This window comes from Aristolochia californica, unplaced genomic scaffold (assembly GCF_029961685.1).
Source record: "Aristolochia californica isolate CCGP_79_NKW_82.1479 unplaced genomic scaffold, dmAriCali1.0.hap1 SCAF_10, whole genome shotgun sequence".
Lineage (NCBI taxonomy): Eukaryota > Viridiplantae > Streptophyta > Magnoliopsida > Piperales > Aristolochiaceae > Aristolochia > Aristolochia californica.
Window position 1 is genome coordinate 31,154,851 of NW_027181771.1, and position 18,477 is coordinate 31,173,327.

The 18,477-nt window shown below is 37.3% G+C and overlaps 1 protein-coding gene across 2 annotated transcripts; it reads left to right on the forward strand.

Annotated features, from left to right (window-relative positions):
* Window positions 1-3,660: 3,660 nt before the first annotated feature.
* LOC137942537 (jasmonate-induced oxygenase 1-like) lies at window positions 3,661-11,745 on the forward strand. Of its 2 annotated transcripts, XM_068788230.1 has the most exons (4): window positions 3,661-3,677; window positions 10,033-10,509; window positions 10,723-11,053; window positions 11,500-11,745. In XM_068788230.1, exons 1-4 carry the CDS (start codon window positions 3,661-3,663, stop codon window positions 11,743-11,745), a joined length of 1,071 nt encoding a protein of 356 aa, XP_068644331.1. The 2 variants fall into 2 exon arrangements, with proteins under 2 accessions (XP_068644331.1, XP_068644330.1); XM_068788229.1 differs by lacking the exon at window positions 3,661-3,677 and having other exon boundaries at window positions 10,001-10,509.
* Window positions 11,746-18,477: the final 6,732 nt, after the last annotated feature.

Consider the following 18,477-nt stretch of genomic DNA (forward strand, 5'->3'; position numbering starts at 1 on the left):
GTAAGGGCTAAACTCCACTTTCAGTTAGTGGCCACAAAGGGAGGGGGACCCCGGAGAATTGAGAGGCGCCCTCCCATTCTGTGATAGTAACATTAACATCAAAGATGGTGCCAGTAGAAGTAGGAAACCGTCCCATTAACATCAGAGATGCTGCTGCGCTCGCAATAGAAGATGACATTGGCTACGTCTCCGAGATGGGAATATCAATAAGCCCATATGCACCACAAGTGCTACTTCCACCGCCCACAATTGATTTTGCCTGCTATCTGACAGTGCTATGCCCACTTCTCATGTCGGCAGTCCACCTCTGTCGCCTCTGCTTTTTCCCACCCTATGCTTTTTCCTCACCCCTACCGTTTCTAAACCAAACAAGAACATAAGTTAGGTCCAAAGATACTAGCTTTAATACTATCATGGTATCAGAATTCGACTTTGCCTTTTCTTGATTCAATTTCTGTGGTGTTTAATTTGTAACTTATTTTTGTTTTAATTTTTATTATTTTGTATGGACCTAGACCATACATTGGAAGTTCTGAAACAATTTTAACTTTGGGTCAATTCCTTTATTTTATTTTTTAAAGAGAAGATGTCGTTAGTGTTAACCTCTATGAGATTATTCCCACTAAGATATGTCTTGGGAAGCTATTGAGATTTATGTATGAACTGTTGTAGATATACAAACAAATAACAATTATAATTTACTTCTGTAACAAGAAGTTAAAAACTAATTAACAGACTCTGTAAATATTAGATGATTCATGATAGTAATTAGACTGACATTAAGGAAGCCTCACCTAATACTCGAGAACGGGTTTGTTGTAGGAGGGGAAACCAACAAGAGGCACCACAAGATTCAAATTTCAAACGTGACATCATTTTTCATGGAGTTTGTATTTGCTGATGAGAACAAAAACCATTGTTAGGGTGAACTTTTGGATATGTGGCTTTTGTTCATCTTCATAGAATCACATAGATGTTGATATTCACAAATCACACGCACTAAACTTGATCCGTGCTCAATGCGTTGTATTTTCTTAGGGTATGGCATCCATAAAAAAGGCTATCGATGTTACATTTCTATCACTAAGAGCTCTTATGTCACTATGGATGTTACCTTCTTGGAATCAAAGATATTTTTTTCCTCACCGATACTAGTGTCTACTCTTCAAGGGGAGATCCAAAGTGAAGAGCATATTTGGCGGAAGTGGCCAGGGTTTGAAGACAATTTAATGGATGAAGAAAATATTCCCGAGGTAAGCTCTCCTACTACACATTCTCCTATTGATAACTCGGATACTTCTGCTTGTTATAATTTACCTTTTAGACACAATTGTGCAAACCACCAAATATATACTTGCCAGATCTTGGGAAAAGGAGTTCACAATACCCGATTGTGAATTACATGTCTACCCAAAGGTTGTCAGAACCTCTTAAAGAGTTTGTATATACATTATCCTCAAACGATATACCCAGTGTAATATAAGAAGCCTTAATCGATCCAAAGTGATTTCAAGCTATAAAACAAGAATTGGAAGCTCTGCAAAGAAATAATACATGGACTTTGGTTCCATGACCAAAAGCAAAGAAAATAGTCGGGTGAAAATGGATATTCTCCATTAACCTCAAGGCAGACAGCTCAATTGAAAGATATAAAGCAAGACTTATGGCAAAAGGATATACACAGACATATGACATTGATTATCAAAAGGCTTTCTCACCAGTAGCAAAACCGAATACCATTTGAGTACTGTTGTCCCTTCCAACAAACTTAGATTGGTCGTTGCATCAGTTTGACATAAGTAATATTTTTCTTCATGGTAACCTTGAAGAGCTCTACATGGATATCCCACCAGGATATATTGCATCCTCATAAACTAAGGTTGTGTGTAAGTTGCAACACGCATCATATGGGCTAAAACAATCACCTCGTGCATGGTTTAGACGATTTAGCTTGGCTATGAAAAAATATGGCTTCAAACAAAGCAACTAAAATCATACTCTATTTCTGAAACATTGATCGAGAAAGGTAACAACTTTAATAATCTATGTAGATGACATGATTATTATAGGGGATGACATAGAAGAGATCTTTATAATACAGGAATAGTTAACATCTGAATTTGAAATGAAAAATCTAGGAAAAATATTTTTTTGGAATTGAAGTACCAAGATCAAGAAAATGCATATTTTTGTCTCAAATAAGATATGTGCTACATTTGTTAGAAGAAGCAGAATTACTAGATTGTCCAAAATCATAAAACTGGGGAGTGCACAAATTAGGTGCCAACTAATAAAGAAAGATATGTTCTCCAAGAATCATCATTTAATCATTGATGGTTACTCAGATGCAGATTGGGCTAGGAATATTGTTGACAGAATGTCCACCTCAGGTTATTTTACTTTCGTAGGAGGCAATTTGGTCACATGGAGAAGCACGAAGAAAAAGGTAGGGTCGTTGTCTAGTACCAAAGTCGAGTTTAGAAGAATGACCAAGGGTCTTTGTAAACTACTATGGCTTGAAAGACTGATAACCGAGATTGGATTTGCTCCTAGTGCCGAAATGAACTTGTTTTGTGACAATAAGGCAGCCATTGATATTTCTAATGGTCGAACCAAACATGTTTAGGTGGATAGACATTTCATCAAACATAATCTTGAAGCCAAGATAATTTGGTTTCCATTTCTTAAGTCTGGAGATCAACTGGCAAATAAATTTACCAAAGTTCTTTGTAACAAGACCCTCTACAACTCACTTAACAAGTTGGGCATGGCAGATATCTATGCACCAACTTGAGGGGGGAGTGTTGGAAGATACAAATAATGTGTAGTGGCAATGATGTAAATTATACTTTATTTTTATCTTTTTCCCTCCCTTCTTAGGGTGAAGGGTAGTGATGTAATTCTTGATATATCAATTGTTACAAATACATGTGAGGGGGGAGCTGTAATCCTCCTCTCCTCTCTTTCTCTCAAAATCTCCCCAAACATGCGCCCCTTTCTCTCTCTCTTTCTCCTTCTCTCCTTCCTCTCTCAATCTTCTTCTTTCTTTCTCCTTCTCCTTTACACCTCTATACTACTGCTCGTTTACTTTACTATCATGGGATCCTAAATCCAACATAGTATCAAAGTGATGGATTTAGGATCCCAACGTTAAGGCGGTGATTAAGAGGTTTACCAAGCTTCATGTGGTCTTGTTGGTGAAGCAAAGGCTCGAGTCTGCAAAGATAAGTACTTGTTTCTCTATTCATCATAAGATGTTTTTGATGATGTTTTGATCTCAGCAAGGTGCTTACTTGTTGATTCTTCTCATCAAATCTAGGGAAGATAAATGTTACATCTCATTCAAGATTTCTTATCCTTTGGAGTGGTGTATTATTTTGGTTTGATCTATATCATGAAAGATCTATTATGCAATAGTACCTTTGCATAAAAATTATATCTAGATTGAGCCCTATCATCTTTGTTGTAGCATTGGATGATTACCATGATCTTAAGTTCGTTGTTCTATCTGTTTTGAGTTTGTTGAAGACTGTTGCATGCTGCTCTGGTTTTTTAAAGAGTTTGTGTATATTAGATTTGATTGTCCAAAGTTTTGATTATTGTTCATTGAATGAGCCTGAGCTATTTCATTATTGTTTTCATGGGTTTATGATAAAAAAAATGCTATGCTTACATGCGTTGAAAGTCCCTAAGATTGAAGGGGATCTCATGTTGTTGCTACAAATGTCATGGTTCAAAGTTTGAACTCGTGAAGATATCTTGAAGTTCCGCAAGGGAATTTTTTTGTTAAAAGAGATACTTGTTGTGTTTCTTTTTTCACATTGGAAGTATTCTAAGTTGAGATTGATTTCTGGATTTACTTTCCTAGAGATTCAAGAAAAAATAGCGAAAAGTAAAGGCTGGAGTTAAATGATAGTTGGCACCAAGGCTACAGTAGGAAAGTTCCTTCTTTAGAAGATTCTCTAAATGATTGAGAAATCTTAAGATTTTGGTATAATCTCACTTAATTTATTTGTCATTCCCTACCTTAAATAATTAAGGCAAGAAGGGAAGTCAAAGATTGGTGATTATTTTGTACAAGTGGTGCCTTTACTCAAAAGGAAAGTTGCCTTTATTCAAAGAGGCTGGTTTTGAGCTTAATTTGATTTTCTTTCTTAATTAAGAAAGATATAAAATTTGGTTAAATGATATGGGCCCACATGTGGATTAATTAACTCCTTGAATTGGTGCATGTTTGAGGTTTGTTAAGCCTCAATCTTTCTCCTATTAAGCCTCGATTCTTTTCTCCCTCGGCTTAAAGTTCTATTTTAAGTTACCTTGAGATTTAATAGGTCCTTTAAGATTCTTTCGTGTTTAAGAAAGGCATGAGATCTACCTTACATGATATGGGCCAACATGTAGAATCTTTATCTGATGCATGATGAATGTTAGTTAAGCTTGGGTTGGTTTTCTTCTCTCCAGTTGGTTCATCTTTGCCTCGGGTTGGTGAATCTTTATTTGGTTTTAAGATTCAGCTAGTGTCCTCTCTCCCTTGTTGGGTTGATATTGTTCATATAAGGATTGTATATTCTTTAATTGATGGCTGAAAGATATATAAATGTGGGAAGAAATTATAGAGGGAAAGGAAGAGGTGGTAGAGCTAGTTCTGGTCCACTCACTATGGAGAATTGAATCATCCAGTGGACACTTTTTGGCAGTTTCTCAACAATCCAAATTGGGTTACAGCCAATCATGCCTCGGTTAATAACACTAGAAAAAATGAAGGAAAATCGTATTGTAGAAAGAAAAGAAGACTGTCTCAGGTGATGATTTTGAACTATTACAAAGGATGAAGACTTTGATGGTATCTGCTTCTACATTTTCCTCCACTACTGCTACTACTACCACTGCTTTAGGTACAATTTTTGCCACTTCCTCCTCTTCATCTTGGATTACGACTCAGGGGCCTCCAATCTTTTACATTCCATGTCTCCATGCTTGCTAGAAAATATTGTTACCATAGCATATGGATCTCAAACCAAAGTTCTTGTGCAGGGATTCTCCTCTGCTACTCCCTTATTTCAGCTAACTGATGTCTTGTTTGTTGTCTATCACTCAATTAATAAAGAAGTTTAATGTTTTATCACCTTGTCACCTTCTTCTCATGTTTTCTAGGATCTATCAACGAAGCATGTGATTGGCAGAGGCAATACACAGGGGGGGGGGGGGGGGGGGGGGGGGGGGGGGGGGGGCGCTTTTATAAATTAGATTTGCCTCCAATGACTACAATTTCTCCTTCTTAGATAGAGGCAAAATTATGGTATAACAAATTTGGGCATCTGTCAACATCATCACTTCAGCATTTGTTCTCTTCCTTGAAAACTCTATCTCGTTTGAAGTGTGAAGTGTATCAGTTAAGCAAACGCCAGAGGACTACAAACTTTCCTTGAAATGAACTTAAAGGTATTGCTTCCTTTTCCTTGATTCATTCGGATGTATGGGGCCCATTGAGTGTTTCAAGTATTTTTCAAGTTAAATATTTTGTTACATTTGTTGATGATTTTACTCGAGTTATATGGTTGTTTTTATTGAAGGATAGGTCTGAAATCCTTTCTATTTTTAAATCATTTTATGCTATGGTTTCCACTCAATTCAACAAAAAGATTAAAGTATTTCATTCCAATAATGCCAAAGAATACCTATTAGGAGAGTTTCAATCATTTTATAAGGATAATAGCATTATCCATCAAGCCTCATGTGTTTACACCACTCAAAAAAATGGTGTAGCCAGAAGAAAAAATTGACTTCTCCTTGAGGTAGCCCGTGGCCTTCTTTACTCAATGAATGTGCTCTATTTTTATTGGCTTCATGTAATTCTTACATTCTATTTTCTTATTAATAGGCTATCATCTTCAATACTTGGTCATAAGTTCCAATATTCCTTATTATTTCTAGATGAAGACAATTTTCCCCTTCATTTGATGGTATTTGGTTGCACATGTTTCGTTCATGTGATATCCCCATAGAAAAGTATGTTGAACCCAAAGCTATTAAGTGTACCCAAAAAAGATATGTTAGTTATAACCCTTCTCTTCGAAAGTTGATTGTCTCCAGGGATGTAACATTTTTTTGAAGATACAACCTTTTATTCCTCAAAGGATGTTCCTCTATGTCTCTCATCTATTCCAGTGGTTCCGAAGCCTATTGTGCCCCTTGATGTGGATCTCTCTATTCAGTTGCTTGAAGTATCAGTTGATACCATACCAGTGGAGTTCATGGATCCTCCCGAGGGAAGCCCATCTTCCCCTCTTGTATTTGGTCCACCATTTGATACTAGACCCGTAGCTATTCGAAAGAAACCTCACTAGGCCCTCTACTTCTCATCCTATATCAAATTTTGTTTCTCACTATCGGTTGTTGTCTTCTTGCATCTATATCTTTTTTATCTATCCCACAGTCGTGTCAGGAGGCTCTGAAACATCTAGGATAGAAGGTAACAATGGAAGAGGAAATGAATGCCTTATATGAGAATCATACTTGGGTATTGGTTCCACTTCCTCTCAGAAAGAAACTTTGGGCCATAAATGGGATTTTGTAATTAAGCACAATCTAGATGATTCTGGAGCTTGCCTCAAGGCCTGTCTAGTTGCAAAAGGGTATACTTAGTGCTATGGAGTTGATTATGAGGACACTTTCTCTCCGGTGACCAAGTTAAACTTAGTAAGAATCTTATTATTACTTGTTACAAATTCTTCTTGGCTAGTATATCAATTAGATGTGAAGAATGATTTTTTGAATGGTGATATTAAGGAAGAAATCTATATGCATCAACCACCTAACTTTGTGGTTGAGGAGGAGTCGGTATGCAGATTGAAGAAATCTGTATATGGCTTAAAATAGTATCCTCAGGCTTGGTTTGATAAATTTAGCTGAGCAATGTTGTGGTTTGGATTCAGTAGGTGATCACTCGATCGTTCCATCTTTGTCAAGAATGCATTAAAGGGAAGAGTATTACTGGCAGTTTATGTGGATGATATTATCTTGACTGGTAGTGATGCAAACAGTATAAAAGAAGTCAAATATAATATATGAAATAAATTCAAAACGAAAGATCTTGGACTCCTAAAATATTTCTTGGGTATTAAGGTATTCAAGTCAAAGCATGGGATCATCTTATCTCAGAGGAAGTATGTTCTTGATCTAGTTGAGGACACATGGATGATGGGATCTCGACCAACAGATACTCTGATGGATGCTAATACAAAGTTATGTGCAAGCTCTAGTTAAGATGTTGATATAGGTAAAATATCAAAGACTTATGGGAAAATTTATTTATCTCACAGTGACCAGAGCAGATATATCATATGCAGTAAGCGTGGATAGTCATTATATACATAAACCACAACTTACCCATTGGCAAGCTCTAGAGAGGATCCTTAGGTTTTTAAAATGAGCTTTTGGGAAGGGACTTCTATATAAAAATCATGGTCACTTCAATATTGAAGGATTTGCATATGGTGATTGGGCAGGATCACCTAATAATAGGAAGTCCACTTGGGGGTACTGTACTTGAGTTGGAGGAAACCTGGTTATAAGGAGGAGTAAAAAGCAAAATATTATTGCAAGATTTAGTGCTAAAGCATAATACGGAGCAATGACTCATGCAGTAATGAGCTTCTATGGATCAAATCCCTCCCTACTGAATTAGGATTTCACAATGAAGACCTTTATGGAACTATATTGTGACAACAAAGTACCCATCCATATTGCTTTAAATCCGATCTTTCAAGAGAGAGAAAAGCATATTGAAGTAGATTGTCACTTCATATGGGAGAAATTTAAAGCTGGTGTTATATCCTTCAAACATATTTCATCTCAAAGATAGGTGGTAGATATGCTTACAAAACTTATTACATCCAAGATCCAGACCACTATATGCGGTAAATTGGGTATCTATGATGTTTTCTCTCCCCAGCTTGAGGGGAGAGTTGGAAGATACAACTTGTGTAGTGGCAATGATGTAAATTATACTTTATTTTTGTCCTTTTCCCTCCCTTCTTAGGGTAAAGGGTAGTGATGTAATACATGTGAGGGGGAGGGATTAGGTACGTGACCTAACCCTAATCCTCCTTCCCTCGCTTTCTCTCAAACTCTCTCCAAACCTATACCTCTCTCTCTCTCTCTCTCTCTCTCTCTCTCTCTCTCTCTATCTCTATCTTCTTCTTTCTTTCTCCTTCTCCTTGGTTTACATCTCTATACTACTACTCATTTACTTTACTATCATGGGATCCTAAATCCAATAGGGAGTGTTAGCATGAGTTGTGAAATAGAAGAAGGAAAAGATTTGTGTATAGAAGCATGGGTTGCTAAAGAGAAGCTTTTAAGGATCAATTAACGATCAATTTTCTTCTATCATGGCTTACCCATGATATCAGGAAGAATAATCCATAATTTATGAAATTATCTCCTTGTATTATACTATATATACGTTGTAAATCAGAGACAGGATCATTCAGAAATAAAGTTTTCTCTGTTTTTTAATCTCTATTTTATCAATCATGACAGTCTGATGATTCTTTCAGAGTAGAAAATTATTTGAACTCTCCTTAAAAAGTGGAGCTCATCTATTGCTCCTTTCAGATCATAGAGATTCAGACTTCCATTATTGAATTGCTAGAACGTGGAAGTAACTATTTAAGAACTTTGGATAATTTATTTTAAGTAATTTGGAGTCAAAAGAATTCTATACATGCATTTTGAATCTTTGATGTGGCAATATTCCAACCATTGGCTTGCTTCTGTATAATATTTAATGGTTTACTTAGGTATAGGACCATATAAAATTAGTTTAATTTATTGCAATTAAAAATATATAATCACAGTAGAGGTTTTAGGGTACATGAATCACCTTTGTTGTTTATTTTAGATATTAATCATCACATTAAGAAAAAGAATTAGAAAATGGATTTCAGATTTGGTGTAGGATGTAATAAGTTAGTGAGATATATGATTAGAAACCTAAAAAGAAAAAAAAAAACACAAGTTTGCAATGAGGATAAATGATTTTTTTTTTGTTCAACAAATCTGTGAAGAAAAAGGGAAAAGGAAGGATGAAATAACAATAATATGATTTGGAAACTCTAATAGTGGCAACATCTGATCTCAACTTTAAAGGGACATATAATGTCTCAATTTTATGGGTATTTTCCACCAACCCACTTCAGTATTTACTGAAAATATCATGCATGGAGGTTGATACATGGCATTAAGCTCCAAAATTTACACTAGCACCATGTAGTGACATGAGGCGATTAAGAATTCCCCACATACCCAAAAGAATGAGTCATAAACATATGGAAAGAAAATTTCTAGTCAACCAGCAAGGAAGAGAAGGGAGTCAGAAAAATGAAAAGATGCAAAAGTCATCCAGGAGATATCACATAAACAGATGTCTTCTCTTTCTCTTATTTAAGCTTAGTGATAAGATAAATGAGGTCAGTAATTTATATTTTTCTTCTTTATAACAACAGCGTTGTAGCTTGGAAGAGATTTAAGTAGTCACTGTTGGGGGAGTAGATTGATTTGATAATGGAGCCAACAATTAATACCCTAGTTGCCGTAAGACACATCTCCTCTTCTTGTCAACCTGGACAATGACCCGAAGAAAAATATACTCACATAACTATTCGACGATTAACATATTTAACACGTTCTCTCCGAACGTCCCATTGGCAGCAGTGAAGTCTGACTCTCCCACTCCCTCTTCCTCCTTCAATGTTCGACCCCCTCCAAAATCTCTTATCCCTTCCTCGTCTTTTACTCCCTCTCCCTCTCTCTCCTTCTCTTCCTCCCTCTGTCTCTTTAACTTATATATATATATATATATATATAGAGAGAGAGAGAGAGAGAGATATGTCCAGACAGAGAGAGGATGATCATGCAAGGCTTCAAATTCAATCCTGTCCTCGATACTCTTAGTGCTACTTTCCTCTGCTTGTAGACGAACAAGGCAGCAGCAGCCAAGCCTGAAGCACCCATGGATCTGCCACAGAGATGGCCTGAGCCTATTGTGAATGTCCAAGCCTTGTCCGAGAGAGGGCTGAACGCCGTTCCGGAACGCTACATAAAGCCGCCATCCGATCGCCCATTGCCGTGCTACCAGGCTAACCTCAGCGACGATAATAACATCCCGCTCATCGACATGGCCGGACTGGATGGACCGACCAGGGATGACACCATGCGGCGCATATCCGACGCCTGCCGGAAATGGGGATTCTTCCAGGTGGTAAACCACGGCGTGAAACCGGAGCTGCTGAAGGAGACTAGGCAGGTGTGGCGCCAGTTCTTCCACTCGCCCTTGGAGCTGAAGAAAGCCTACGCCAATTCTCCCAGGACGTACGAGGGCTATGGCAGCCGCCTAGGGGTTGAGAAGGGCGCTATCCTTGATTGGGGAGATTACTACTTCCTTCACGTACTTCCTCCGTCCCTCAAAAACCATGACAAGTGGCCGGCGTTTCCATCCAATTGCAGGTAGATAGGCCAAGTTCTTCTTGTCCTTCTTCGAGTTTCTCATGCATTGGTGGCTTTTGATCATATATGAGAGAGGACTTCCCTTCTGATTTTACGTCCGTATCTTTATCTTTCCATTGAAGCACAGACGCAGGCCGTTACCTTTTTTGAGTAAAAATGAAAACAGAAACTGTTTGATCGATCTGGGTCGTTAATTTTATTTGTACACTGCAGGGAGGTGTTGGAGGAATACAGTACGGAGGTGGTGAAACTGGGTGGAAGGCTGATGAAGCTTTTATCAACGAATCTGGGATTGGAAGATGGTTACCTGCAGAGGGCATTCGGTGGGGAAGACATTGGGGCTTGCCTGAGAGTGAATTTTTACCCCAAGTGTCCTCAGCCAGAGCTCACGCTTGGACTCTCGCCGCACTCCGATCCCGGTGGCCTCACTCTTCTCCTGCCCGACGAACGAGTGCACGGTCTTCAGGTTCGAAGGGGTGATTTCTGGGTCACTGTGCACCCTGCTCCCGATTCCTTTATTGTAAACATCGGCGATCAAATTCAGGTCTACCCTCCCTTCCTCCCTCTCTCTCTCTCTCTCTCTCTCTCTCCCTCTCTCTCTTCTCGCATTTTATCTTATTCACAGAAAATTGGGTGGCTGAGATTCATCTTCTACCATGATATACTCTTCTCTTATCTGTTCTTTTCCTTAAAGAAAATAAAAACACTTCTGTATCATTTACTGTAGCCGCCGTTGTTTTCTAGCTTTCTCATTGGGTGGCTTTATCTTTTAGGCAGATAAATGAGTTGACTACCATGTTTCTGGAGCATATTAAATTCGAATCAATTAACGATCATAAATATCTTATTTCGACTGCCAAGTTGCTTAGTTGAATTGGATTATTTAATAGAAAGCAGGAAGGATCGTGATCTCCTCAGTGTTCGAGCTTCGTAGAACCCTCTGCACCTGGGTATATCTCAAGCGAGTAATATTCTTGTTGTCAATGGCAGGTGGTGAGTAATGCAATCTACAAGAGCGTGGAGCACCGAGTGGCTGCTAGCTTATCTGACGAGAGGCTCTCTCTGGCTTTCTTCTACAACCCAAAGAGTGACATTCCAATTGCGCCAGCGCCGCCGCTGGTGTCGCCAGAGCGACCTGCCTTATACCAACCCATGAGCTACGAAGAGTACCGTCTCTTCATCAGAAAAGGGGGACCCCGGGGAAAAGCTCTGATCGAATCCTTGAAAACAACTTAACGACAAATAGGTTATTTGAGAGAGGAGATCTGAGAGGAGATCTGGAGGCTTCGTCCAGACCGTTTATAGTTGCCAAATTTTGATTTCTTCGATGAGTGGCGCTAGTCGTCGTCTGCATGATTATATCATCTGTAGCGTCATTCACCATGAATTAAAGGAGTATTTTTTCTTTCTTTCTTTCTTTCTCTCTTTCGTTAATATATAAACGAATCAGAGCCATCTTTTGGTCAATCATATTCTGCTCCTTAATTCTAATTGGAAAACATTCTGTATGTCTTTGCAGTATGCAAGATGAATGAGGAATGACTACTATAATCTTCTAAGCTAAAGAAGTAAAATTCTAATTAGATATATCCAAGTTCACATACACCAAAGGTGATTCTATAGTTTTCACACCAACAAGTAAATTCCAAAGACGAATATCCCTTTCCATCTAGAATGACAAGACCATCATGCTCCAAGCAACTGAAACTTAGCTTTCAAATATTTGGCGAACGTGATCGGTTTCTCAAATAAGATCACATGAGATCAATCCCACTAATCAATCTTGAATTTGCATCTGAAGGCGATAGAGTTATAGTAAAGCACGAACTGAGGGTGCTTTGGAAACGCTCAAGTGAATAGATTGTAACTTGCTGCACATCTCCCTGATTAGAATTGTTAAAGTTGGATCAAATACTCTGATTCCATTCCAAAATGATTTGATGAAACAAAAAAAAACAAAAAAAGCCATTAGTCGACATGATCAACAAGAAGGATATTTGAAGTTTTAATAATAAAAGTAAAATATAATAGGCAGTTTCTTCTCAGACTTCGATCGAACATGAACACAGGAGAGTATTTACTAAAATCGTTTCTCTAAGGAAGATCAACGAAGTGTATAATATTAAACAAAGGCGTATAAAACCTATAAACATAATTATGTTGACTTGAGAGAGAGAGCTTGGATGATTCTGACCATTCTAAGTGCATGAACATGAATTTCTTTTCAATATTTTGAACGGAAAAGTATGATACAATTTGGAGGAGGTTCATTATTCAATTTAATATAAACCTCTCATCGCTTTCCCAAGTAAAAAATGAAGCTGGTGATTCATTCAAACGCATGCTCATAAACAGCTGCGGGTGGTGCATCACCCAACTTTTGACGCTTCCACTGAAAATCGTGGTGCCTGATGTTTCTGGTATTTAACAAATCAAAGCCTGTATCATCATCCTTCAACTAATATCTTTGCTTGAATTGTTTGGAAACTCTGAAAGGTGACTGATCAATGCTGCTCGAGAAACAAAGATAAAATTCTAACTCTGGAAGCGCACGCAACTGGAATCATGCGGACGGACCCATTACAGTTGCATTAGTGATCTTGTCCATTTCTTTTACTAGCCAAATTGTAAGTAGAAGGCGATATTCAATCAGGATAGTGAGACGAAACCCACTTCTGAGGTCTGAAAGTTGACTCGCTTTGATGGGGACTGCGTCTTTTTGACCGGACAACTCCGCTCAGTGCTTTTACTGTAGAGTACCTGTGGTTGATCTGATTCTTTCCGGAAACTTCTTCGTGGATCCGAGGCCAATCAAACGAGAGAGCTGTTCAGTAACCTTAGGTGTCTTCTTACTTCTTCTTTGATCTGCTGCTAGCGTTTCAGAAATCCTGCGTTAGGTGTTAGAATTAAGAAATGCTTTGACTGGCACCCACTAGCTTTTGGTTTTCACGTGAAAGACTCGTCTATATTAAAGATCCAACAATGAAGTAAAAGCAACACGTTTAAATATTTTTTTCTGGATAAGGAGGGAAGTCTGCATCTGGAGCAATCTCATGGGGCCTACAGTTTGAAGCTTTTAATCTCCTAACACGGAGAAACTAATGCTGGTAGAAGGTGAAAATTGTGATAAATACAGACAAGAGAAGGGGACAGATTTTAGTTAGAAAGAAGAAGATTAAACTTGTCGAGGTCGACAAGTGTGACTAATCACTGTCGCACAACTAATAGAACTTGCAAGTGTTGAAAGATCATTTAAAACATTGATAGAAACAGAAGACTTGACTGATTCAAGTCACCTGTTCTTGGGTTAAAAAGAAAAGGTAAAATTAGAGCAGTTGGCCGTTTGGTAAGCTTCAAGACCAAGGTAATGAAATAAAAAATGAAGAAGATGAAGAACCCAAACCAATTCCTCTCTTTTCATATTCCGACCACGATTTGGGCAAATTTGATGCTCCTCAAAGAGTTGTTTACAGAGTTCTCCATAGTGGGAAGGAAAAGGAGGTCATTGTGGAGGCAGTGTTGTTGAAGCTGTTGGTGATCTCAAGCCATTTAGGGTTTTCTTCTTTTCGTTTGTAGAGGAGATTGAATTCAATCTTTCAAAATATTAGGTGGTGCGTAGTTCAAAAGTAAAGAAAAAGTTGAGAAGCAATGTGTCGGCTAATTAGGACACAGCCGAATTGAGCATGTGGAACTTGCATGTTGGGCACTTTCAGACAGAAAAATTTAAAGGCTTTAATGGAGAAGATACCTCCTTCAGCCACCTGCAATGACCTTGAACCTTTACTTATTAATTTTACTTAAACATTTTATTATCTCTTAAGCAGTCGAAGCCTTCCACCGGTGGGTTTTCAATGGTATACGAATTAAATTCAGACTTTAGTTTAAAACCTAGAATTAGGGGAAGGGTTTTGGTTCAGGTTCATGGAATAGAGATGAAAATTAATAAATTATAAAATGACATAAAATCTACAAAAAAAGGTTTGTTATAACTATCATTGTATGTTAAATGAATTCTCCTCTGACCTTGAACCCGAACTTCAAACGTAGTTACAAATGGATCGGATATGAATTTATTCATCTGATTTGATGGGTCCTATTTTATTTACTAGACCAAACTAGTTTTGCTCAATATAGTTATATATGACTCAAACCTAGCCCCTTTGTTCGTTATTTTTTATTAATTAAAACAACATACAAACCAATATAATGTTTTTCCTAAAATATATATCTTTTAATTTCACTAATTTACTTATATTTTTGTCATTTTTAGGTTTATTTTATTGTTTAAGATTTAGTGGTTCATGTTAACAATTTACGTACCCAATCTAGAAAAAATGGGTTGGTTCAAGTCAACCCATTTAACAATAGGTATAGGTTGATCCAACTTTAATTCAACCCAAAGCTGACTTACTAGCCACACATAATCAGGTTAGATCTAGTTCTATAGCAAACCTAGTATTAGACTTTGTTATGGTTTTTCTTTTAGGTGTTATATATGTCAGAGCTAGGTGGTTTCGGTCCACCTGGGTTAGATTCCGTCCGCCCCTGGTCCACCTGGTTTAAGTACTCTGCTTTTTGCACTTAACAGACCGGTCTTTTAGGCTGTATTGGCTAGGCGTTTGACATGGTATCAGAGATGGGCACCACGTTCCGCGTTCGAATCCCGGCGGAAGCAGTAGGGAACAGAAACGGTGGGTGTCAAAGCTAGGTGGTTCCGGTCCACCTGGGTTAGGTTCCGTCCACCCTGGTCCACTGATGGGTTAGATACTTGGCTTTCCACACCTAACAGACCGGTCTTGACAATATAGTCTAAGTTGACCATGCATGGATGGTTTATTTAGTTCAACCTCTAATCCATGGTAAAAATAAGACAGAATTAGAATAGTGGTTTGAGTTCTCTCATATAATAAAATATTGATTTCAAGATACTCATTGAGATAGTTTTGATTATAACAAACACTTAAGTTACTAATGATGTGCATTGGGTATGACTTACAACTGAAAATAGCATCAAAAGAGATTTTTGGTAACATATTCTTTTGATTGGCCATGGTTCGTCGTACCAGTCCGTATGAAAAGCAAACCAAACAGCTCATGCCAGAAAGCACACCATTCAAACAGCCTAGCAACACTATTTGATCAAGGAGAGAAAGGAAGAATTATTTTGTGCAAACAACCAACTTAGAAGAGGCAAGAAGATTAAAAAAAGGCATTGATTATAATACAAGAAGTTAACCACTTCAGTTAGAAAATTGAAGAATTGAAGTGCTAAGGCTCAAAGGAGTCGAGCTAATGCACATGAGTCAAGCAAACTAGTAAGAAAGATAAAACCTTGAAGTAAAAAGATAAAGAGGAGTCAAGCGAATGGTGAAAAAGAAATCGACCCTTATGAAAGGAGTAAACCCCTTAGAGGAGGAAAAAGAGGAGTACAAAGAAACAAATATTTTTGAAGGTGAAAAAGGAATCCAACTCCATCAACGAAGTTGACCCCTTTGTCATGATGAAAGAGGAAAAAAAATTATTATGGAAAATAGAAAGTTTTGAAAGTGAAAAAGGAGTTGACCCCACTATGAGGAGTGGAGCCCACATGAGTAAAAATATGGAGAAAAAGGTAAAAAGGAGTCGGCCCCTTTGTACAAAAATTCAAATTTTGCAATCTTCCAAGCCCAAATCAGGAGATTGTATATATCCAAAATTAGTGAGTAACCTACCATTGTCTTCAATTGGGAAAAAAAGGGATTTAATGCATATTATTTTATTTTATTTTGGTCTATTTTGACCCATTTTTGTCATATGACAAAAAAAAAAATCATTTTCTAACTCTAACAACTTATTTTTTAAATTTAGAGGACTTATCTATTTGACCCAAACTTACCCCAAATGAAAATCTGCCCTTACCACAGTGAAAATCAAGCCTCCTAAACCCTCACACATTTTTTTGAGAAGCTTGTCTCCTCCAAAACTTAAAAGAAAGTCAAATTTGATAGTTTTTTCTTCATTCAACTACGTATTTTAGTTTTGGTTCTTTTAGATCTTGATTGAATACTTAGATCACACTTTGTTGAATGTGTGCCAAGTGGGTTTTAAGATTATATCTGATCCAACAACTACATTTTGGCTGTATGTGAATTAACTTCTACTTGAAATAGTTTTGTAGCCCCTTTTATTTTCTAATCAACTATGTTGATTTATTCAGCATTTGAAAGGGCTTTTGCCAAATATTGGAATTTGGGATTGAGATTTCAAATCTATATTCTCACATGCATAAACTTTGAAATATATTAATTATACTTGATCAAGGACAATCAACTAGTATTGTTGCACTTTGAAATCATTCACGAAAGTTTAGATAGCTACTCGTAGGCCATACTTTGAAATTAATTATTACATGAGCTACTTCGTGTGTTTTCCCCAATTTGGAAAACCAGTCCTACATTTTCATTGAGCTTATATTTTCAAAGAAAGCCATTAAGGACTATTTTGAGTTGTTGATTACATTGTGTACGTACTTAGGATTGGTATAACAATTTGTTTGTGTTTGGATCGTTAATCTACCTTTTGAGAGGCAACTTATATTAGGTTATATTGTAAGCAAGTAACCTTTTAAAATTGGGTCATGCCTTAGGTAGACTAGACCATCCTCACCTCAAATTATTTAAGAGAAGTTACTGTGGTTGATGAATAGAGATTAAGTTGTGTTTGCTACTATGTGAGTTTTTGTAGGTCTAGGCTAGTGCCTGGTGAGCTATCGAAACTCCTTGAGTGAGTCTAGGCTTGTTAGCCTAGGTAACTGCTGGGAAATCCCTTTGTGGGTCTCAACTATGTGTTTGGTTTACTATTATAAATCTAAGTGAGGGTTTACTATGGTAAATTCGTTGTTTTGGTCAACTGAGTAGCATAAGTCCCTATCTTGGTAGCATTGTAATTGATCTTAGAGGCGATTTGGTATAAATATTGTAGGACAACCCAAACTTAGTAAAGCTTCAAAGTACTAAAACATCTTGTGGTTGGACTTGCAATCTACAAATAAATTGAGTACCATCTAAAAATCTCATGTATACTTTATATGTAATTGCTTCCATGTGTACTTTGATCATTCTGCATGAGTGTAAATTATGAAATTTGGTTTACACTTTGAATTAACTAAAAGGGTAAATATACACACACAGGGATTAAGAAAATAGGAGAAAAAGTTAACAAATATATTCACCTCCCCCTCCCCTCCCCACTAGGTTTGTTCCACACTAAACCTAATAGATGGTATTAGAGGAAGTGTATTCTAAAAGCCTGCTTACATGTTGAGTACTAAAAATCCTAACTGAAGTTTAGGACAATAACCCAATGAGCCCCATTATACTAAGACTATATAGAGATATGGCGACATATGAGAGCATTACATTCTTGGAAGACCATGACCCCTTGGCCTCTACAGTATTTAATGGGATTCACTATGAATTACAGGAGTATCGAGTTAAAGTGTTCACCTAGTTAGAGAGTCTAGACATGTGGGTTTCTAGTTGTGATAGACCCCATTTCCAAACTCAGAAACAGTAAATAACAATGTTGTGGACATATGGGATTATTCCTCAAAACCATTGAGTAAAGAAATAGTTGATTCAATATCGTCTTGTTAATCAACTTAAGAAATTTGGGACAAACTAGAAGTAGAGTGCTCTAGGAACATTGGATGTAGCACATCTCACTTAGAGTGCACACCTAGGCACTTTTGCTTAGAGATGTTTTCCCATATAGATATGATGAGATTAGGAGTGAGATTGAAGAGGAGCTTGACTTGGGAGAGTTATTATCCTAGATGAATAAATAATTGCTTTGAAAAGGAAAACTCAAAAGAGAAAAGAACTCAAAGTGCAACTCACTAAGTTAGAAGAGGAGATTTAATTCCCTGAAATATGAAAGTTTCTCAAGATTGAGATAGAGTTAAATGCCTTTGAAGAGTTGAGAAAGTAA

Excerpts from the sequence above, each read along its gene's own strand:
- LOC137942537 (XM_068788230.1), top strand. Across the intron at positions 10,510-10,722 it reads GCGTTTCCATCCAATTGCAG|GGAGGTGTTGGAGGAATACA; the intron begins GTAGATAGGCCA and ends TGTACACTGCAG. Across the intron at positions 11,054-11,499 it reads ACATCGGCGATCAAATTCAG|GTGGTGAGTAATGCAATCTA; the intron begins GTCTACCCTCCC and ends TGTCAATGGCAG.